We start from the raw sequence: 22760 nt of genomic DNA, 5'->3' as shown, positions 1-22760 counted from the left end.
GGTCCCAAGAACCATAAACCCTCCTCCGCAGCTATTGGCTTCTGGCATCTTTATTGACCAATCAAAATTAACTGGGGGCAGGTTTCCAGAAGCTACATCCAGACCCTCTAGTTTTGGGGACCCAATTAGCACTAAAATACAAACAACTGCGAAATCATTCTTGTAAATCACGCCTTACGGGCTCATTGTCTTCTAGGGATAAGGATCTGAATCTAAAGATCGGCATTTGGGAGTCGGTGTCCTGTTCCTCAGTGGAGGGTGGGAATTGGGGGAAGTTATACATGGATGGGATGGCTACCTTTGCTCAGCGTTCACCAATTTATTTTTCAGGTAACAAGATATAGTAAGGCACATCTTTTACAATCCTATTCCACATGCACATACCTCATGTAGGCTGGTAAAAAAGACAGAAATTTGGAGATACCTGATTCACTTTAGTATAAAATGCAGACAAGTATCTTTTTACTTCCTCCTCTTCTCGTATCAGACTCAGCACTTCTACAGAAACAAATGGAACCCTGCAGAAATATAAGATGGGCACATCATTCTTACCTGGCCCCTCTGGTAGATCATGACAGTGATCTTATTTTTATACAGGTTGTATCATGAGCCATAAATATCTTAAGGTTGTAGCATGTTCTATTTTCAAATCCATACTTTAAAGCAATTTAGGGCACGTTGGAGAAATAAACTCAGTTAATCCTTAGAAAGTCTCTGTTTCTTGAATGCTGTACCAACCCTGAAGATAAAGAGGCACACATTGATTACACACAGTGGTGAGTGTTTTTTTGTTTTTATGTCTTTTGTCTTTTTTTTTTTTAAAGAAACACCCCAAGCAATGTGAGCGTAGGTTTTTACAAAGAAAAACAACAACAACAAAAAAACAAAAACAAAAAAACTCTGACATAATTCTCTTTTTTAATTTTGTTTTATTTTGCCTTTCCTTATTCTGGGAGCAGGGGGAGCTGTATAAGTGGAAAAAAGTAGATTTAGGGTAAAATGAGAGGAACAATAAAAATTATAAAGGATCCAATACACAAAGTGTATTCTCAAGACCCACTTACTTCCTGGGATTCTCTGAGGCTGCAGCCATGTTCTCCTTCTGTACCCAAGTTGCTCTTTTTCTTTCTCCTGTGATAGAACTGATCAGTAGACAACTGAGAGCAAGGGTCGAGGAGTGCTACAGAGGCTGCCAGTCCACTTCCTACCAGTTGGCTACCCGCCAATCTGCTACCCGCAACTGGCTTCTTCTCTTACCAACAAAGATGGGCATGTAGCTTGGCATACATGCAGCAATCAGTTTTATAATACGCATTTATCAAAAACAAAGGATGGCTCGTCTCTCCAATGAAACAGGGAGCACACCTTTTCAGTATTCCTGATCAGTTGTGCCCAAACTCATTTTGATCTGGAAACAAACAAACAAACAAACAAACAAAAAAAACCCCCAAAACAAGCAAACAGGAAAACATCAAACTCATTGCAGCAAATTGGACAGCCTTACCCTTTGAGTTGCTGGTGAAATAAATGGAGTAACTTAGGTTAGTCCGAAAGTATCTGTTCCTTAAAGCTGCACTGGTGTACTGTGGGATCCACAGAGTTAAGAAGTCTTAATTTATAATACAGTGCTAAAGGTCCTAAATCACACATTTCTTGAGCTCAGCTTTGTATTTGAATTGATTATAGGGAAAAGATTATGTGATTAAAAGCATAAGGCAACTAGCTGGAAGAACTGGACAAAATCAGCTGGCCCTACCCCTCACCTGGGCAAAGCTGGAGAGCTGGCCCTTGTCAATGAGGGCGCTGAGGGTACCTGGAAGAGAATGGGGGACAAGAGACGCAAAGAAGGATGCCAAGACAAGCCTGATCAAGGCAACAATTTTATTTTTCCCCAAGGCTGAATTATACCATAACAGGGGTAACAGAGGGAGGGGGGAAGTAAGAAACATTTACGCAGGCCAAGGACACAATATTCATGTGCTCAGGGAATCGGCTGATGTTGACAGGATGTTAGAAAGGTCAAAGTTTTGTCATATCTATTGGTCAGCAGCATGTTGGTTTTTCAGAAAGGTTACGGGTCATCACATTGGGTATCTTGACGTCAGATGTATTTCTCAGCAAGGTCACAACTTTATCATTTCATTAATCATCCTGACCACCAGATTTGTATTAGTCTTCTGCAGCTGGCTGGGGATTTTCCATGAACCTAGTCATACTTAATTCTAACCATAATAATAACATCAATAATGGAGGGCTTTAAGAGCATCGCTCCCAACAGGCCCTGGTGGCACAGGAGGCACAAGAGCGCTGGAGAACTGACCAACCCCATCTATGCAGTGCTGGAGCATTTCTGGTTTGTTTGTTTGTTTGTTCTGTTTTCTTTTGGGTGGGATATTGCAAGGGCCAGGGTCCAGATATGCAGGACTGTGGGATGGGAAGATGAGTGCTTTGGAGGGTACGGTGTGAAATTCATGAAAAATCAATTTAAAAGTTTAAAAATATCTGAAATGGGTTAAGAGAGAAAAATAAGGAGTAGCCTGACTTCTCACAAGACAAGGTTGAATGTATATATCTGGACTATAAATGATATTTGCATTACATACCTGGGTCCACCGAGATATATCTAAACTGAGTAATTTTATCGATTAATTGTTTTATTTATTTAGATGCCAAATGCTGCCCCCTCCTGGTCCCCCTTGCAGAATTTTTCCCTTTTACCTTCAAATGGGTGACCTCACCCTGGATATCCCTTCCACCCTGGGACATTAAGCCTCGAAGTTTTACTATAATTAAAAAAGATGAAATTAAAGTCCAATCCTATTCTTCTTGTTAATATTATTGTCTAAATTTTGATACCATAGATTTTTTCTTTAAAGACTAGAATTTAATATATTTTGGGTTTATCTAAGAAGAAAATCATAAGTCTAATTACTATTATTTTGGGTTATAAGTCTGTTATTCATGTCCGTATAGATATCTACTTATTGGGGCTGGAGAAGTTGCTCAGTTATTAGGAGTTGCTTGAATAGTTATAGAGGACCCAAGTTCTGTTCCCAGCTCTCTTGTGGGGTAGCTGACAACAGCCCATACTACCAGATCCAGGGGAACCGCAGACACCTACACATACACCCACACCCACCCACCCACACACACACACACACACACACACACAAACATTTATACACACTAAAAGTGACTAAAATTAATAAAATATGTTTTAATATATGTATATTCATTATTTTTAATCTACATATGATGCAACAAAGCTACAATGTACCATTTATTTTCAGGGGCAAAGGACCACTAAAGCATACCACTGATGTAATCTATGCAGCCAAAATGATATCCGAGTCCGGATCAAGGATGGATGTTCTTGCTCGGCAGATTGCTAACCAGGTGAGCTACTTACAAAGAGACCGAGGAAAATCTTTGCTGTTTTCTCTTTTCTGCTTAGTTATTGATGAGAGCAAAGCTGGGTGACCAGTTTTTTAAACGCTATCAAATACATTTGCTTCCTATATTAGAGTTTCAAAAATGTATACAACATTATAATTATGCAACTTGTGAGACTAACTCTGAGAAAGTAAGATTAGTTTTAGAAAAAAATATATATAAACTTGGAATATACTTTATTTTAACATCAGCTTTATCAGGTTGAAATGAACTAAATTTTTTAATTGGCTACAGTGTCATAATGGGTGTCTCTCTTTTCCTTGATATTAATGAGCAGTTCACATTTTTTATCTTCTAAACTGTTAGCTGTTTGACGTTGACACCTTGCGGCATTATTAGGACAGTAAAGTAGAGACTTCAATCGTAGGCGTTATGTAACTCTTGGACTGGTGTTTCTGCACATCGCTCATTGCTTTCCCTTGTGTTTTTCACAGATTTTAAAACTCCTTTTTAAACAGTGTTCATATTATAAAGTTATTGGAATAGTGAGAAATTAATACTTCAGACAGGGGTGCAATGTGAATACATTTAGTATATACTCATTATCATATTTAACTTCACAGCTAATATTTCTCTGGAGGGGAAATACCACTTTGATTTTCCATATAGGTCATATTATGTCTCGCTTATATACCGAGAGATGCTTTTTAGTTTGATTGCTCCTGTCTCTCTCTTTATACATACTCTGTGGGAACGTGAGAAAATGTAATGATAGATACTGTATTTGTGGGTATATGGAGAAGGAACAAATGTCAGAGAAAACTGCCAGAGAAAATTTCTTTTGAATTTCTTGGGTGTGCACTATTTGTATCAATAGCTTGCTACTTGAAACATTTAAAAATTATATTAATCTGTTATGTAACGTAGATTGAACATTGATCATTTGAAATTCCAGAAGCAAACATGGCTCTCAAATAGTTTTTGGATTTGACAAGACTTGAAATTTCTGACTTTCAGAGTAAGGGTTCTCAAAAAGTTAAGACTATATAAATTTCCTTGAAAATCTGAGACCATCATAAATTTGAAGTACTTCTTGTGCAAGAAATTAAGCTAAGAGTTTCTGACACAGAACTTAGCATTTACATCTAAAAAACAAACGTTGTCATTTGAAGTTCAGAATTTCCTAATCTAATACACAGAACTCATTCTTGTACATAATCTGTGTTATTTTCAAATATTGCAGTTACTTCCACGAGAGAGACTAAATATTAGTGAGAAATGAAAGTATAATATTTTAGACATATATGTGTATAGTAAGGCTCCTTAAGTACTAAATATTTCCTAGCTTTGCGCTCCTGTTTGTTTTAGAGTGTATAACGGTAAGAGGTTAAAAATTATCATTTTTAATTTTACATCACATTGTTTATTATTTTATTTTTGTTGAGTATTTTATGTATCTAAATTTCAAATGTTATCCTCTTTCTGCCCTTTCTCATTCCATCTCCCCCTCCCCTGCTTCTGTGAAGATGCCCCCAGTCCCACCCACGCACACCTCAACACCCTGAAATTTTCCTACACTGGGGAAATGAGATTTCACATGACCTCCCATTGGTGTCGGACAATGCCATCCTCTGCTACATATGTGACTGGAGCCATGGGTCCCTCCACGAGTACTCTTTGGATGGTGGTTAAGTCCCTCGGAGCTCTGGGGGTCTGGTTGGTTGATATTATTGTTCTTCCTGTGGGGTTGCAAACCCCTTCAGCTCCTTCAGTCCTTTCTCTAATTCTTCCATTGGGAATTCCTCAGTATGATGGTTAGTAGTAAGCATCCTCATCTGTATCAGTAAGGCTGTGGTAGAGCCTCTCAGGTGATATCCATATCAGGCTCCTGTCAGCAAGCACTTGGTATAAGCAATAGTGACTGGGTATAATGTCTGCATATGCAATGGATCCACGGGTGGGGGGGCAGTCTCTGGATGGCCTTTTCTTCAGCCTCTGCTCCATTCTTTGTCCCCGAATTTCCTCCTGTGAGTATTTTGTTCCCCCTTTTAAAAAGGACTGAAGTATCCACATTTGGGTTTTCCCTCTTCTTGAGCTTCATATGGTCTGTGAATTGTTTCTTGGGTATTCTGAGCTTTGGGGCTAATATCCACTTATCAGTGAGTGCATACCCTCTGTGTTCTTTTACCTCACTCAGGATGGTATTTTCTAGCTCCATCTATTTGCCTAAGAATTTCATGTAGTCATTGTTTTTAATAGCTAAGTAATACGCCATTGTGTAAATATACTACATTTTCTGTATCCCTCTGTTGAAGGACATCTGGGTTCTTTCCAGCTTCTGGCTATTATGAATAAGGCTGCTCTGGACATAGTGGAGCATGTGTCCTTGTTATATGTTGAAGCACCTTTTGGGTGTATGCCCTGGAGTGGTATAGCTGGGTCCTCAGTTAATACTATGTCCAATTTTCTGAGGAACCACCAGGATGATTTCCAGAGCAGTTGTACCAGCTTGCATTTCCACCAACAATGAAGAAGTGTTCCTATTTCTCCACATCCTCGCCAGCATCTGTTACCTGAGTTTTTTATCTTAGCCATTCTGACTGGTGTGAGGTGGTATCTTAGGGTTGTTTTGATTTGCATTTCCCTGATGACTAAGGATGTTTCTTTAGGTGCTTCTCGGCCATTCAGTATTCCTCAGTTGAGAATTCTTTGTATAGCTCTGTACCCCAATTTTTAAATAGGATTATTTCATTCTCTGAAGGCTAACTTCTTAAGTTATTTGTATATAGTAGATACTATTCCTTTATTGGATGCATTTTTTATTCTTTAATTTGACCAAATAAGTGTAGAGTACATGCTTTGATATTACTAAATCTTGCTATCATTTTTAAATTATTCTAATTATGTGGGTGGGAAGAAAAAATACCATACAACTTCTGATCAGCATTGATGTTTTCTGAGAATCTTAAGCACCCTTGGCTAGTAATTTTGAGTAACAGTCCTCAAACTTTTACACTTTGTCAAGCATAATAGTTTCTAAAGATGACACCTGTTCTCAACAAATATAAGTTTGAATAATCAATACTGGGACTGAGAATCTGATGGCGATAATTTAATGACTTTCATGGGAGGTCACCTGTGAACATGCACTTGTTTCTTCACAGAAACACACCACACACACACACACACACACACACACACACACACACACACACACACACACACACAAACCCACATGCATGCACATACCCATGCAAAGACTGAGGTACATGCATACATACCTGCATACATATATATACACACATATGCACACACAAGCACACAAATACATACACACATATGCACACATACATTTTAGACTTAAATAATTTAAACCATTTTTAGAACACAATTGATAGAGTAATGAACACTTGTAAATTTTATGAAGGGTTTTACTGCTGGTGTCTCTTTTATTCAATCTAGAATTTTAAAACCTCAATTTTCATGATTCTGTACTTTTTATTTTCTAATGGGCTATCAAAATGCTCATTGACAATTTTTAATTCTACATTACATAAATTTAGAATGTATTTGTACATACTGTGTTAAGTCATAATATAAATATATGTGCTAGACCAATTTAATTTTATTCTGTGTAGTGTAAGAGTTATGTGTAGAGAAAACGATATGAAAGCTATTTAATTGAAGACTACTTCTTGATGCTTGCTTTCCTTTCCATTTTCCATTTCTATCTTCCACTATTTAATAGTGAATTCTTATATACATACAAGGCACAATTCACTACTTACCGAATTGCTGTTATCTGCTTACAAAGAGAACTGAAAGCCTCCAGTCATTCAATTTCCAATTGCTTTACCTGATTATTTAATTGTATAAGTTTATGATATAAAGAGTACTAATTTAATGCAATGATCAAGTGAATATGCTTGCATTCTCTGTCAATAGTTTGAAACTTATAAAATTTGCTTTTTTATGAAGCATATCATTCATGAACTACAAAACCCTCACCTAACCTTATTTGCTGGTGTAACGCAACATTTCTTCAACCTGAGAATTAAGTTGAGATGTTGTGACCTTCACTCTGCCATTCCATACAGCCCAGCACTGGTACCGAGATTGCATGCAATTACGCAGTATATTTCTAAGGACAGGGCATTATTATCCACCACAGTTCTTAAAGAAATTGAAAATTAATAACATAATAGCAAACTAGAGAATGGCAGTAAAACAACAGGCTTCCCCATCTCAGGCTCATATGTTTTTAATCCCTCTACACTACCCTATGATTTGCCATGTCACTCCAAAGTAGATGATACAGTCTACATGTACAGCACAAAAGATACAGAGTTGTTTAGGCCCAGGTGCAATGCATTCTTGTGTATGGTAGAATGAAAAGAACTCAACTGTAATGCATCTAACAGGGAAAGACCCTGGCGTTGTGTCCAAAGTCCACCCCCACTTCCTTGTAACTTTGTCAAAACAAGTATGTCTAAGTTGTTGAGTGAATACTCCCAATTAATCGTGATTGCCATTAAAGTTGATTTTTAGTGTTAAATTAATGGTAATTCAATGGTAATTCAAGAACTGTAGTACCATAAAACTTGGGAAATACTTACGAAATCATTATCACCCATTTAACTAGGATCAGAATAGTCTAACTTATATTGGTATTTAACAAACATTATTGCTGTATTTCCTTTTACTCTATACTGATGGAATGAGCTAAACATTTCATTATAATAAAACCATCCTGGAAATTAAATTCTAGAGCCTTCATTATATCATCAGTACATAGCCCTGAAGAATGCAATTCCCATATGTATCACGCAACAGTATGTGTGCTTTGATGTTGTTTTCTCTCTGAAACTTATTTGAAGTACAAATGCTGATGCTGAGTTCAATCGTCCAGATTAATCAGCACTTGCATCATGAAAGTAAATACTCAATGGCGCCCCAGGAATGAATCAGGACAGATAATGAATATGTGACCACTAGGCACTCATCTAGCATCAGCCAGTTTCCTGCTTGAAGAGATGCTCTTCCACTAGTTTCCCATTGTTTCTTTGTTGTATTTTGCATCACATTTCCTCCATTCCTACAAATGTGTGACCCTGGGAACCAGGAGAATAAGATGAGTATAAGATTATGGGCATATTTCACTAATGGGAGTAGAAAAGTAAAGAAAACTTTTCCCCTCATAGCTCTTCACGTGCTTGTATGAAAAATAATTGTGGAAAGAATGATAATCCTTTTCTGAGGGCATTCTCATCCATAGGGTTTCCATGTTCCACTCAGCGAGCTGCATACCTAGGTACATATGGGAAGCACTAATTTGAATTAGTGTTTATCAAAACAATTTTTAAGAGAAGGCATTAAGTAATATGGGGGTATATTAGGGAGCTATTAAGGAGGTAATAGGTGGAAGATGCAATCTTATTTCATTGTGTATATGGATGAAATTCTCAAAAATAGAGAAAGAATATAATAATAAAACATTTCAAATTACTAGATTTAGTCTGAATTACCATTGCTGCTACACTTCCCGTATCCTGATTTCATGTACAAGATAATTGCACCTCTATAAGTTTCTGTCAACACAAGTAATTCCTCAATTTACAAATGTCCAGGATCAGGGAAGAGGGTGCTGTTTTGGATTGTAATCTATTTTTTAGAAACCGTATGTTTTCTGAGAGTTTCCCATGGAAGTTATCATAAAACATAAAAAAGCAGGTTAGGCCAACTCTTCGGTACACTTTCTAAGGAAGAGTTGGTGTAGACAGACACAGGTTTGCACTTCCTTTGTAGAGTATATGGCCTTGAATCCAACTTAACACTAAAACAAACAAAAATAATGCATGTATTTGTAAAGATTTTAGGATACAAACAATATTAGTTTAAGCAGATATAAAGGAGTTTACTATTTATTTCTCGAGGTGTCACAAATATAAACTCAAAAATTAGATATACAGAGTTGGTCCTCAAGTAGCGTTTCCACTACTGACTTTATGGGGGAACTCTGCTGTGTTTTTACCCCTATTTCCATGCTTTCTATTATTTATTTTTTCTCTACTGTACATGCACACTGTCTTAGTCAGTGCTCTATTGGTGTAAAGAAGCACCATGACCAGATCAACTCTTATAAAGGGAAGCATTTAATTGGAACTTGCTAATCTGAAACTATAGCTTCAGAAGGGTAGGCCATTGTTACCATGGTGGGGAGAATGGTAACACACAGGCAGACATGGTGCTGGAGAAGTAAAACACAGACTTCTCCATTCTGACTGTAGTCAGGAGTAGAAGAGAGACACTGTGCATCACTTGAGCTTTTGATACCCCAAAGCTCACCCCCAGTGACACACTTCCTCCAAAAAGGCCACCCCTATTCCACAACAATACCTTTTAATCCCTCTCAAGCTGCAGCACTCTCTGATTCCTATCCAAATCACTGCACATCCATATGAAGGTTTAAAAATAACTTGCAGGGATCAGTTTTCCTGTTCTCTGTTATGGGTACTAGATATTCAAGTCAGGTCATGCCATTAGGCTTGGTGTCTAGTACCCATAACCCACTGATCCATGCTTATGGCCCTAGTGTGAAATATAAAATTTATGAAAATAACATTTCATGTTTTCATAGCTTATATCTTCATAAAATGTATGCACTTATGGTAAACAAAGTAACATTCAATTTATCACATGGGTAACTTGTTCTTTGGGAAAATTATTTTTGAAGAAAATGTCTTCTCAGGAGTCAACATGCAAAATATTATCTTATAAAACAATAAAACAATAAAAGATTATCCTCAATTTTGAATGAATAATTCTTTTAACTAGGATTTTAGGACTATGAAAACAACTCAGATATCTACAAATGGGGATATCTGTGAAAATAGATGTGTCAATTGACCTGACTTGATCATGAGACACCATTTCATAGAAATTATAATGCCAAGTGCTTTACATATGTACAAATATTACAGAGAAATTAAAAACCATAGGAAGGTTTCTTTACGATATCAAAAAGAATCTTTAGCACTTTCTACAACATTAGAACTTACCGGTTAGGGTGTTTTTCTTCTTTTGGTGAAAAAAAATAACTAATTTCCAAATATATAACCAGGATTTTCTTCAAATCTATAAAAAAAGGTGAATATGTACTACTGGGGACTACAGAAGTTTATTTCAAACCCCATACCTATTCTATCATCCATTTCTTAGTAGAATTACATAGTATTGAGAAAGTCTCCTGGAAGAGATTGAAAAAAAATTTTAAAAGTATTAAAAGTGAGAGGATGTAACATTAGTTATTCATTCAAGAATCAGTTATCAATTGGAGGAAGCTTCTGGGTTGGGAATGGGGGTACACATTCAATTCCCCTTTTGGCACTAGAACCCTCCTTTTGCTTAGCCCTGTGCAGGCCATGTGCATCCTACTACAGTCTCTGCCAGTTCACATACGCATCTGCCCATGTGGCCACAAGGCCTTGTTTCCTAGGTAGCTTCTACCTACTTTCTCTTGACATCTTTCTGCCTTTTCTTCAGATTTGGTTTTCAGAGCCTTTAGTGTTTTGATGGAGACATCCTATTAGTGTTCTGAGTGTTCTAAGGCTTCTCACTTTCTACCTATTGCCTGGCTGTGGGTCTGGTTCTCATTTACTGCAGGAGGAAATGTCTATGATGTTTGCTGGACAAGTCACTGATCTTTGAGTATAGCAGAATGTCATTAAGCGTAACTTTATTGCTATGTTCCTTAAGCATAGTGGTAGTCTTTGGTTTGATCTTAGGTCCGTGTCCTACTAAGTCTCTGAGTTCTTGGCTACCCAGGCAATTTGATATGGATTTCATCTTATGGATCTGCGTTAATTCCAATCAAATAGTAGTTGGTTACCCCCACAACTTTTGTGCCAATATTGCATAAACATATTTTGCAACTCGAAGCTATTGAAAGTGGAGGGTTTGTGGCTGGATTGGTAGTTATCTTTCTCTAATGTCAAGGAGAGCACCTTCCAGAACTATGGACACTAGTTAGTTGGGGTGATGACTTTACATAGCCCTGTATCAACCTCTCATAATCAGTGAGTTATATAGGTCTTAACTTCAGCAATAGGGCCTTGCCATCACTTTGTGGAGATTGATCAGTAACCTGGTTTTTCTAGAGTTCTGAATTCTGTGGGGCCCCTATGACCAAAAATTTGGTTAGATTTCTAACATTGCCAGCTCTGGAGGTTTCATTTGGTAGCAAGAATTGCTTAGTTAGGGCTTCATTATTTGGTGACTCCATTGACATTTCTTTCAAATATGCATATATTTGAAGAAGATAGTACCTTATTAGGTTTCCATTGGATCCTTCAACTAGCCCTCAGTTTTAGCTGTCTCTCTTGTCAGCCTGTCTCTTACTCTTCCTTTCCTTCCCTTTACCTATTTAATCCTCCAAATTCAGTCCCCCACACTCCTCACACCCTCCCATAACTGTTTATTCTATTTCCCATTACTAGAGAAATCCTTCCTGTCCCTATATTCCCTTGCTCCATACCTAACCTTAGGGGTTATATGGATTGTAGCCATTTTATTGAAGACTTTGGCTATCGTCCATAGATAAGCATAAATATACCACATTTGTCTCTTGAGGTCCAGGTTTCTTCACTAAGTATGCTTTTGTTGTTGTTGTTGTAGCTCCATCTATTCATCAATTTTGAGATAAATTTGCTAACAAATGAAAGTTCTGGAGCTGGGAACGTGATAAATCTGATTGAACATTTGCTTACAGGGATCCCACAGATCCCACACCTCTAGACAACCAGGCTACTGGTTAATCTCCACAAACTGATCTCCACTTGCAAGAAAACTCAGTTTTCATCTTCAGTGTCTCATGGATATACAAACCATACTTAAGGGCAGTCTGCATGGTACCATAAATGAACTCAAATATATTTTGGAAGGATTTTTATCTCAAAATGGAATTTTTCAACCTTATAGAACATTTTCTTATTAAATGGTTTCTAATTTTGTCTTTATGGGTTGTCTATATGTATAACTGTGGTATGTGGGGGCATTGTATCTGTTTATTGTGTTTTGGGTTTTTTTTATTCTGTTTCTTCTGTTCTATTCCAGTTTGTTTGACTTTGTTATTTTCTTTTATTATTTTTAGATGCCTATTTGTATCCTTGTGTATGTGTGTGTGCTTGTGTATATGTGTGTGTTGTGTGTGTTGTGTGTGTGCTTGTGTATGTGTGTGTTGTGTGTGTGCTTGTGTATGTGTGTGTTGTGTGTGTGCTTGTGTATGTGTGTGTGTTGTGTGTGTTGTGTGTGTGCTTGTGTATGTGTGTGTGTTGTGTGTGTTGTGTGTGTGCTTGTGTATGTGTGTGTTGTGTGTGTGAGTGTGTGTGAGAGAGAGAGAGAGAAAGAGAGAGAGAGAGAGGTGGTACTATGAAAAGGATTCAGAAGGAGATGGAGGAGGGGAAATATAATCTGAATATGATGTTTAAAATTGTATTTTCAATTAAAAAATCAAATCAAATCAGTAGTTCCAAGGTAAATTTCATCACGAGTTTTATAACCCTGAAGGAAGAAACTTATACTAATTAGAATTTTAATTTATAAGTCAGAGGGTCAACTTAAGCACATTTACAAATGAAGTGGTGTTTTTGTACTTACTATGTGTAATGATGCCTACAAGTAGAGTGGCATTGTTTCTGAACCATAGAGGTAAGGATGAAGGCTCCATCCTGTTCAACTCCATCTCTGCTACTCAGTGCTTATATTCCTCATTTGTTGATTGAGGGTTGTTGTGGAACCAGCCTCACAGAATTTACATGATTCCCTGAAGACTTATACAGGAGCACACATACATGACAGACCTAGGCCATAACTGTCAATGAATATGGTCACAAATTCAGAAGAAAGAGAAGGTTCTTTAATAAATAAAATCAAAGTTATTTTGAAGGAATGCTATGCAGAAAACGTGATTGTTCAACTATATGAATGAACTCAAGAAAACTAAACCACCAAATTTACTATTTTTGAAGCTAAGCTTGGAAATCTGCAAAATGGCATTACCTAGATCTGACTGAAATGTTCTTGTGGATCCTAAGCCTTGTGTGTTTGAAAGATTAGGTGTGGCGCCTCCCCAGCAGGAAGTACCTAGTGAAAAAGCACTTCCTGGCAGGAGGAAACAGTTGAGGGTGTACCTCTCTTCATCAGATGAAGATACTTTTGTCTCAAAGTTTGATCCCTGAGTGTGAAGACAGCCCTCAACTACTGAAAGCAACATCTTACCAGCAGTAAAACCTATATAGAAATTAGTGCCTGCCCCTCCTCTGCTTTTTTTCTTTTTTCTTCTCTTTCACTCTGCCTTTCGCTCTTTCTTGCTTTATTTTATTGAACTACAATGTAATCTTCATTAAGAGGTTTGTAGACCACTGTTAGCTAATTCTTTATTCAAAATATAAGAAATACCAGATGCAGACAACCACAGCCAAACAGTTGATGGAGCTTGGGAACTCTTAAGGAAGAATAGGGGGAAGGACTGTTCCCCAAAGTGGATAGGAAATCTACAGGAAGACCAACGGAGTCAAATAATCTGTACCCTTGCTTGGAATCTAAGAGTCTGAAGTACTAACCAAAGAACATATATATGGGCTGGACCTAGGCCTCCCTGCACAGATGCAGCAGATGTCCAGCTTAGTCTTCATGTGTGTCCTGAGCAATTGGAATGTGGGGTTCAAAAAGCTGTTGCCTATGCATGGGATGCATTGTAGCTGGGCTGCCTTGTCTGGCCTCAGTAGGAGAGGAAGCGCTCAGCCTTACAGAGACTTGAAGTGCCAGGGTGGGGGATAACAAGCTCAGAGGAGAAGGGGAGGGAGGATGAGGTAAGAATTGTGGAAGGGGTGATTCAGAGGTGGGCAGCAAACAGGATGTAAAGTGAATACGTGAAAAAAAAATGAAAAGAAATACCAATCATCTCAACTTCTTTTGCTGTCATATTTAACGTCTTCCTTGCTGCTGCTGCCGTGTTCACCATGCTATGCATGTGTCTGTTTCTGTCCATAGGTGGAATTGTTCCTACAAAGGAGTATATTTTCTTCATTTATTGAGTATTAAGGATATTGAGTACAAGTTCCCATGTTCTAATCTTGTGCAGCTGACTTGGAGATATGTAACTCAGAGTGGTTAACAATATGAAATGGGATAGAGTTCTGAGGACAGTCCCTCATCTTAGTTCTAAATTATTCACCCATCTAGACATAGGAGTCCTATATCCACCAATTCAGTCCTCTCCAGTTGAATTTTCAATAGGTAGCCATTTGGAGGTATATACGTACTGTCTTTTCCTGCAAGCCATTATTTTCCAAGCAATACAATGCACCAACTATTCATGTACTGTTTACTTTGCATTAATTATTTATATGCAATATAGATATATTTAAACTTTACCAAGAGGGTTTTTTAGGTTCTATCCAAACACTTTGCTATTTTATTTAATATGAACTGAGCAGTTTGGGATTCTGGTGTCTACATGAGTCTTGTGACCTCTCCTTAGTGGATTTTGGAGGATGAATTCATGAGAAGTTTTATTATTTCCTCATTTCACTTTTTTACCTTTATTTACATATGGTGGTGGGGGCAGGACCCACATGCCACATTGTACATGCAGAGGTTAGAGGATAATTTAAAGGAGTCTGAACTCCTCTTCTACATTGTGAGTTCTAAGAATTGAACTCTGGTTGTCAGATTTGGTGACGAGTGCCTTTGCTTGAGCCATCTCATTGATGGCTGTTCAGCCTACCTTTTAACTCATAAATTTATATAATTTGATTTAAATATTTTAAACATCTTATAATTATGGAAATACTATGTATTTATTTCAATGCTGATGAAATTTCTGAAGAAAGTGAAGACTACTGACTGTAATATATTTATTCATCATTTTCATAGATTTCCCTTTTGGGATGTTTTTATTTAAATCCATATTTTTCCAATACAGTTTAGTTGAAGGGATGCTTGAAATTTTAAATTCTGAGATTTTAACCTTCAACCACTGAAATACTTTCTCTCCTATAACATTTTAAAATGTTTTATTGTCTATTGTTTTGTTTATCCATATGTGTTTGTCCATGTAAGTGAATGTCATAAGTCTGTAGGTTGCTGTAGAAACCAGAAAAGGGTGTCACAAGTCCTGAAACTTGGAGGTCCAGGTCGTTGTGAGGTACCTGGCATAGGTTTGAGGACCTGCACTTGGATTCTCTACAAGGGCAGCAAGCACTCTTAACCACCATAAGGCCATACCCCCTGCAGCCCTTAAAAATACTCCGAAACAATGCAGTGTCACAGTATGCAGACAGACATTCACATTACTTCTTATGACTGTTTCACATTACTTTAATTTTTTTTTTACTTTTTAAGTGCTGTAGCAATAAATTTTTCATGGGATTCTTTTTTCATGTCTATGTTCTTATGAAATCTTACTAATAATGAAATTAAGGTAAAAAATACCTCCTAAGCATTCAACTTCATGTGGAAGACAATACAAAGACTCACCTTTTTCCTGAGATGTTCTTCCTATTGCAGTGAAACACAAAAGTATTTTCTCAGGAGTTCCTTATAGAGAATAAAGCACCAAGGGGGACTGTTATTGAAAAGGAGGTTGGAGATATCCTTAAACCCTGTGAGTTTTCTCCTTCTTGCCTGCACTGAATTTGTAGATGTAATCTCAGGTAAAAATAATTGTCTTTATCTGTAATAATAATAGCATTTAAAGCTGAAAATGATATAGCATAATATGCTTTGTTGCAGATTTAGTATCCTCATACAAATATCACAGGGCAGACAGCAGAAAACTATGCATTCCAAGGAATGATCTTAGAGTGATTCTGGGAGATAGGACAATTTCTTATTACTATTTCTTCATGTCTATTCAAAAACATCATCTCAAGGCTGACACAATTGAAGGGAGAATATTATGCATTTTTCAGATCTGTAAATTCCTTACATGTACTTTGGGTAAACTCGGTGATTTCCACTGAAGGGCAAAGAAGTTGTTTCTACAGGAGCTTTCCAATGAAGAATATGGGACTATACTTGGGCTGACATGAGAAATGGGGTTTATAAAAAGTTGCTGCCCCGTAAGGTAACCATGGTTTGTGTCCTGCTCACTCTGAGGTGCCTCTCCTTTGCTTAACTGTTTCTGTTTTTATCTCTGATACATTTGCAGTGTCCAGATCCACCCTGCAAACAAGACTTGCTGGCTTACCTGGAACAGATTAAATTCTACTCCCACCAGCTGAAAATCTGCAGTCAAGTTAAAGCAGAGATCCAAAACCTGGGGGGAGAGCTCATCGTGTCAGCTGTGAGTACTGCCTGTCACTTCCATAGTTTCACACAGAAGACACTAGAAACAGAGCAACCACGGTGCAGCTCAGCATTTCTCTCAGATGAATTTGACACAGGACAAACTCCATCACAGTTAGTACAAACTACATGTAATTAAATAAGGAAGGACACTTTCCAGGTTTCTTTTTAAAATGTTCATATATATTATATATATATATATACATATATATGTGTGTGTGTGTGTTTATGAGCACATGTGTATTGTGTATGTATACATATGTATATATATATATTATTTTTACCTCAGCGATTAAGAAATATATCAGCTTTTGGGCACTACTTTGATAAGAAATTCATGGTCATATAGAATGTTTTCAAACCTTATAACGTATACAGACAGAACTCTGAAATGAGTCCTGTAAAATTTTAAAGTAAGGAAATATAAAAGCATAGATTAATTAATTATTCTATTATTATTTATTAGTCTTCATTTTCTACATATTTAGTTTTATTACACAGAAGTTCCAGCCTGAGATTTAAAAAAATCCATACATAATTTTTGAAATAGTGTATTATAAATATTTTGGGTTAAAGGAACTTGCATAAATTCTTCGGTGGCCTCGAGTTTCACTCACCTTTTAAATTTCCATGGTAGAAATAATGTCTGGTCGTTTGTACTCATCTTTTAATAACATTAGATCATTTCTCTAGAGCAGACACAGTAATAAAAACATATTTGATGTCTGTATTGGATTCAGTGATCAGTGACTTTGAGAAGGACATGTACCAAGATTATAAATTTAAGTTAAAGTCAAGAAAGCGTGATGAACATTTTAGGAAGCCACATTGCTGGGACAGTTTGTAGGCATCTGTACCAGTGTCCTTATGTATTAGCAGCATCTCAGCAGTCTACATCCTGGCATTGGACTTTCTCCTAACATATCGATGGTCTTCAAGTCAATGCAGTTACAAAAGAAAAAAAGCAAAGGTTATCATCAGGGGCAGAGAGAGGAAACTAATCATTATTGATTATCTATCTCTAACCTGAATTTAAGCTCCATCATTACAATTGCATTCCAGGGAGACATTTATTTGATTGTTTTGTTTTCTTTAATATCTGAATCAATTGATTCAGAAAGGTTAAGTAACTTCTCTGGGGTCATAAAATAAATGACAAAGTTGGAGGTTCCCATCAGAGACCTCTGGGTTTTTTTTTTTGTTTTGTTTTTTTTTTTTTTTCTGCTGCCCAGCATTAAATCTATGAGGAAATTGAGGCTTGTAAGATGAGAAGGAATGTCTTGCTTTTCCTTCCAGTAAAGGTCAGAGGCAAGAATAAAGATTTATTTCTTGATATACAAATTTTAGAATATCACCCAGATTAATATCAATGTAAATATCCTTTCATTTTTCAAAGAAAATATATTTTATTAAATCAAAGCCATATAAGCTATATCAGCATATCTAGGTAGAATATACACATATTCATGGGTACTTATAGCCCATAGAAAATTTTGAAGATATTGATTATTGATGTTTTCTTACTTTCATTGTAATTATATAGTGATTAACCAGCTGTGCATTGCGAACATCATAAGTAGGAAATTAATTTAATTCATATAACCCCATCGAACATTGTAGCTTATTCTACATTAAACATGAAGAGAACTTACATGCTTATTTACATACTACACACATTTTAAAACACAGTGTGTGTTTAAACATGTGGAATATTTTACATAAAATGTTGAATAACTATATCAAGGTCAGGAAATACTGTCACACTCATTCTTGTCCACCATATGAGGACAATGTCAACAGCAGTAATATTGTTGTTATGTCACATACTGCCCAATGCTATTGCAGAAAAAGATCTGGATTCAATATTTAGTGTTTGGTTTCTACTGACTATTGTGTTGTCTGCCCAGTCTTTAAACTTTAAAAAATATAGGCAATATCATTGTAAGTCAATGACTATTTTTATGAGCATATTACATAGGTATATTAAGCTGAGTTCCATTTGTGAATTATTAGGCATCCAATCTTTTTCTCATTCAGTATTTCACAAAGTCATCATCTCTTTAAGGTCCAAGTTCACACAAATGTTATTTTCCAAATATATGCAATGGCTTTCGTCTTACCCAGAAAATCCTCTCAAAATATGTGATGCAAGTCCACAAGTCCAGTCTTGACATGGTTATTAAAGTATATGACTTCTATATTTATAAGTAAATGTCATGTTTAGCATAGACTCAGAGAAGCTTCCTCTTGCACCAGAGGGAACAAATACTCACAGTGAGGAGCGCTGAGAAGGAGAGATCTTGGAGCACTCAGTCCTGAATGGGGTGTCTCCGTCAAACCCCTGATCTCAGAGCTCGGGAACCATGCCAAATAGGAAGTGGAAAGATTGTAAGAGCATGAACAGGTAGAGGACCACTAGCAGACAAGGCTGTCAAATCAACATGAGCAGAACTCATACAAACTCACAGAGACTGAAGCAGAGTATGTGGGGACTGCACCAGGTCCTCTGTGTTCATATTAGGGCTCCCAGTTTAGTGTTCTAATGAGAGTTCCAAGTGTGCAAACGAGTGGGTTTCTCATTCTTGTGCCTTCTTTGGGACTTTGTTCCTTCTGTTAGTTTGTCCTGCCCAACTTTTATATGGTAGTTTTGCTTTATCTCTTTATATTTTTTGTCATATTGAGAAAAAATGACTGAGTGAAAACCTAGCCACTTGCGTAAATGTTAACAACTGAACTGTCGTTTCTACATGCTGAGAGTGGGAAAATCAGTTTTCTCCAATGGAGTGACACTATATATATTCACTCCAAGGAGGGACTCATGTTCTCGAGTAGTCGATCAACACATATTGGACACCATAGTTATATTTTATGTATACTTTTATTTAGTTTCAGTTAGTGGATTGTGGGGTTTTTGTTTTGTTTTGTTTTGTTGGGGGGATGGTATTTTATTTTGTTTTTGTTTGCTTTGTTTTTCATTTTTAGTTTTAGAGGTTTGGTTGTTACATTGGATTTTTGTTTTGTTTTTAGACAAAGTACTTAAAGGGAGTGCAGGAAGAGGGCAAAGGGTCTAGAAGGACTTGGAGAGGTGAAGAATATGATCAAAGTATCTTTTATTAAAATTGTTTTCAATAACAAAATGTATTTTTTAAAAGAATGGCAACTCATGGGGTTGGGGATTTAGCTCAGTGGTAGAGCGCTTGCCTAGCAAGCGCAAGGCCCTGGGTTCGGTCCCCAGCTCCGAAAAGAAAGAAAGAAAGAAAGAAAGAAAGAAAGAAAGAAAGAAAGAAAGAAAGAAAGAAAGGAAGGAAGGAATGGTGACTCATTGTCCATCCAAAAATGCAATCCCCTTGAGCTATGTAAATGGCATTATATTCACCATTGTTCAGTGTGATGATTCAAATTCACGAACCACATATTGTATAGACAGAAAGGGCAGGAGGCATTTAAAATCTGGAACTTACCATTTGAAAGCGGAGTCATCATATGTCCATGGATTATTATGTACCCAAAGCGATTTGTCATCATTTTGCTCCTAATTCTCCATTAGAAAAATAAGTCTGCCAGAAGAAAGCACGCCCGCTTTTACATTCTCAACGTCTGCCTTGAGGGAGACCAGGAAAGCTTTCAAAGTACATCTCATTGTCGTGTGCCAATCTAAACACTTGCTTGAATATTTCAGTGATCCTCTAGTCACCTTCTCCCTTTCTTTGTCTTTTTGCTTTTATGTCTGTCTTTTCTTTTTCTTCTTTAAATCGAAAACTAAACTGTTAGGAGGTTTCTCAACCAAGCTTCTAAAGCACAGAAACTCGCTTTTAAATATCACACAGATTTTTATATTTAAAACTACAGAGTTCACTAGAGGATGCATTTATTACAACATGAGGTTCATGTGACAGGTCTCCTGAAAATATGCTTAATAAAGAAGTATGATGGAGAGTTTGGGATTCTGAAGTGAATAGGCAGAGTATATTCTGTGAGTTCTGGTGGTTACAGCAGAGAAGCTGAATTAATGAAGTGAAATTATTTGAAATACATCCACATAATATAGCATCGAATTAAAATCCATACCCTCTCATTTGTAAGTCTATATGATACACATTTATCTTGAAGTTGCATGATCTAACTCTAAGAAACCAAGGTACAGTTCATTAAAATCACAGAAAAGGGACTGAGTTTCTCTTTGTGCCAAGTACACTAATACACCTGAATTACAGGATAGTGGCCTAGCCAGTGGGTCTTTTATGATGTTCAAGTCCATATAAAAGTGGCAGTGGTGGCTCACACCTTTAACCCCAACAATTGGGAGGCAAAGACAGACAGATTTCTGAGATTGGGTCAGTTTGGTCTACAGAGTGAATTCTAGGACAGCCGGGACGACACAGTGAAATCATATAATGAATACTTACTTACTTACTTACTTAATTACTTACTTACTTACTTACATAAAAGTAACACAAAATACATTTGAGTGTGTGGCAGTAGTGTAAATCAATACAATAAGCCATGTATGAGGAATGTGCACAGATCCACATGGTTGAATAGGCATGGGAATAATTAATCCCTCTAGTATGCAGAGCGGGGAAGAGAAAGCTACAGAAATTGCCTGATGCAAATGGCGCCTGACTGTTCAGTGGCTATCAGACTGCTCTTTTGGAGGAAGGACTCAAGAAGGCCCAGGCAGAAGATACATCAGGATGTCCAGGGTAGTTTGAATGAAGATAGTATTGTTCATACTCTTGGTGTGTATGTAAGCTGTGGTGTGGCAGTAAACGGAACTTCCCTTCAGAGATAGTTGGCTTTAAGTTTGAGGGGAACAAAGAGAGATCTGTCCATTTGGAAGTTAACTATACAATGTTACTAATAGATCAAAGAACAAAACAAAGCAGGGGTTCAGGAGGAAAACCACTAGGTTGGAAAGGCTTGTTTTCATAGGATTCAGAAGGAAGCAGTGAGCAAGCCTGTATCTGTGGAATCTCAGCGAGCATGTGAAGTGTGAGGTCGATATGCTATCATATGCTAAGGGTGAAGAGCAGGTAAGACTTCAATGTTCTCGGCATTGGGAACTTAGCTAGCAATGGCAACATGAAACGCTGCACATGGTGGACACATCGCATCTAGAAGAGTAGGTAGACGTGTTCAATTTTATTCATCGAAGTTAGGTGATGATGGGATGTCTGAGGGGAGAACGATCCGGAGAACCAGGGCATGCAATGGTGGCTCTTAGGGAAGCAGGGCCAGAGAAGCGACTGGAGGCACCATGAATTAAATCAGTGCTGGAGAAGGATCTGGAGAAACTGCTGAGATAGAATTTTTTTTCCACATAGTGTAGTTCCAGGAGACCTTTCGCAGTATGCAGGTTTATTTTGAAGCATTGACCAAATTGGGAGGTAGTGTCTCCCAGAGGTTCTGAGAGTTATCAGGAAGTCAGGCTCTTTTGCTCCTTCCACTTCGTACCTCTGGCTCTGGTTGCATTATTCCCTAAGCCAAAGAAATGTGTTCAGTCAGAATGAACGAAGCTGAAGCACGCGTCCCTGGCTTCATTTCCTCTAGACAGTAACAGGCGAAGTTTTCCCAATGACAAAGCATGAAAATGATGCCTGGATACAGATCCTTTCCTCTGTGTAGCCAGTTGCTATGAAGGAAAGAGTGGGCATTGGTGGCAGCTAACAATTTCTAGCATGTTCCTCTGTGGGAACCAGAAACTCAGCAGCGCATGCTCATGTTTAAAACATTTGCTTTAAAAAAATTGTTATTTATTACAGATTCAGTGTGTCATATACATTATAGTGTACTTAGTGAATCAAGTAACCTGTTGTTTTTCTTTTATTGGACATTTTCTTTATTTGCATTTCAAATGTTAGCTTCTCTCCTGGTTTTTTTCCTCTGGCAACTCTCTATCCTATTCCCACTCCCCCTGCTTCTATGAGGGTGTTCCCCGACCCACTCCCTCCTTCCTCCCTGCCCTGGCATTCCTCTACCCTGTGGCATCGAGCCTTCACAGGACCAAGGGTCTCCCCTCC

General features: G+C 37.4%; 1 protein-coding gene across 6 annotated transcripts in view; it reads left to right on the top strand.

The window, feature by feature from the left end:
* The window catches only part of Ctnna3 (catenin alpha 3), a 1585684-nt gene that overhangs the window by 1510654 nt on the left and 52270 nt on the right, over positions 1-22760 (top strand). For all 6 annotated transcript variants that reach the window (NM_001426985.1, XM_039099277.2, XM_008772944.4 and 3 more), the window contains 2 exons: positions 3291-3396; positions 16604-16738. In NM_001426985.1, the coding sequence (NP_001413914.1) occupies positions 3291-3396; positions 16604-16738 (241 nt within the window). The remainder of the gene's footprint in view (positions 1-3290; positions 3397-16603; positions 16739-22760) is intronic.

Source organism: Rattus norvegicus, chromosome 20 (assembly GCF_036323735.1).
Source record: "Rattus norvegicus strain BN/NHsdMcwi chromosome 20, GRCr8, whole genome shotgun sequence".
Lineage (NCBI taxonomy): Eukaryota > Metazoa > Chordata > Mammalia > Rodentia > Muridae > Rattus > Rattus norvegicus.
The sequence above is the reverse complement of the archived record's forward strand: the minus strand, read 5'-3'. Positions and strand labels throughout refer to the sequence as shown.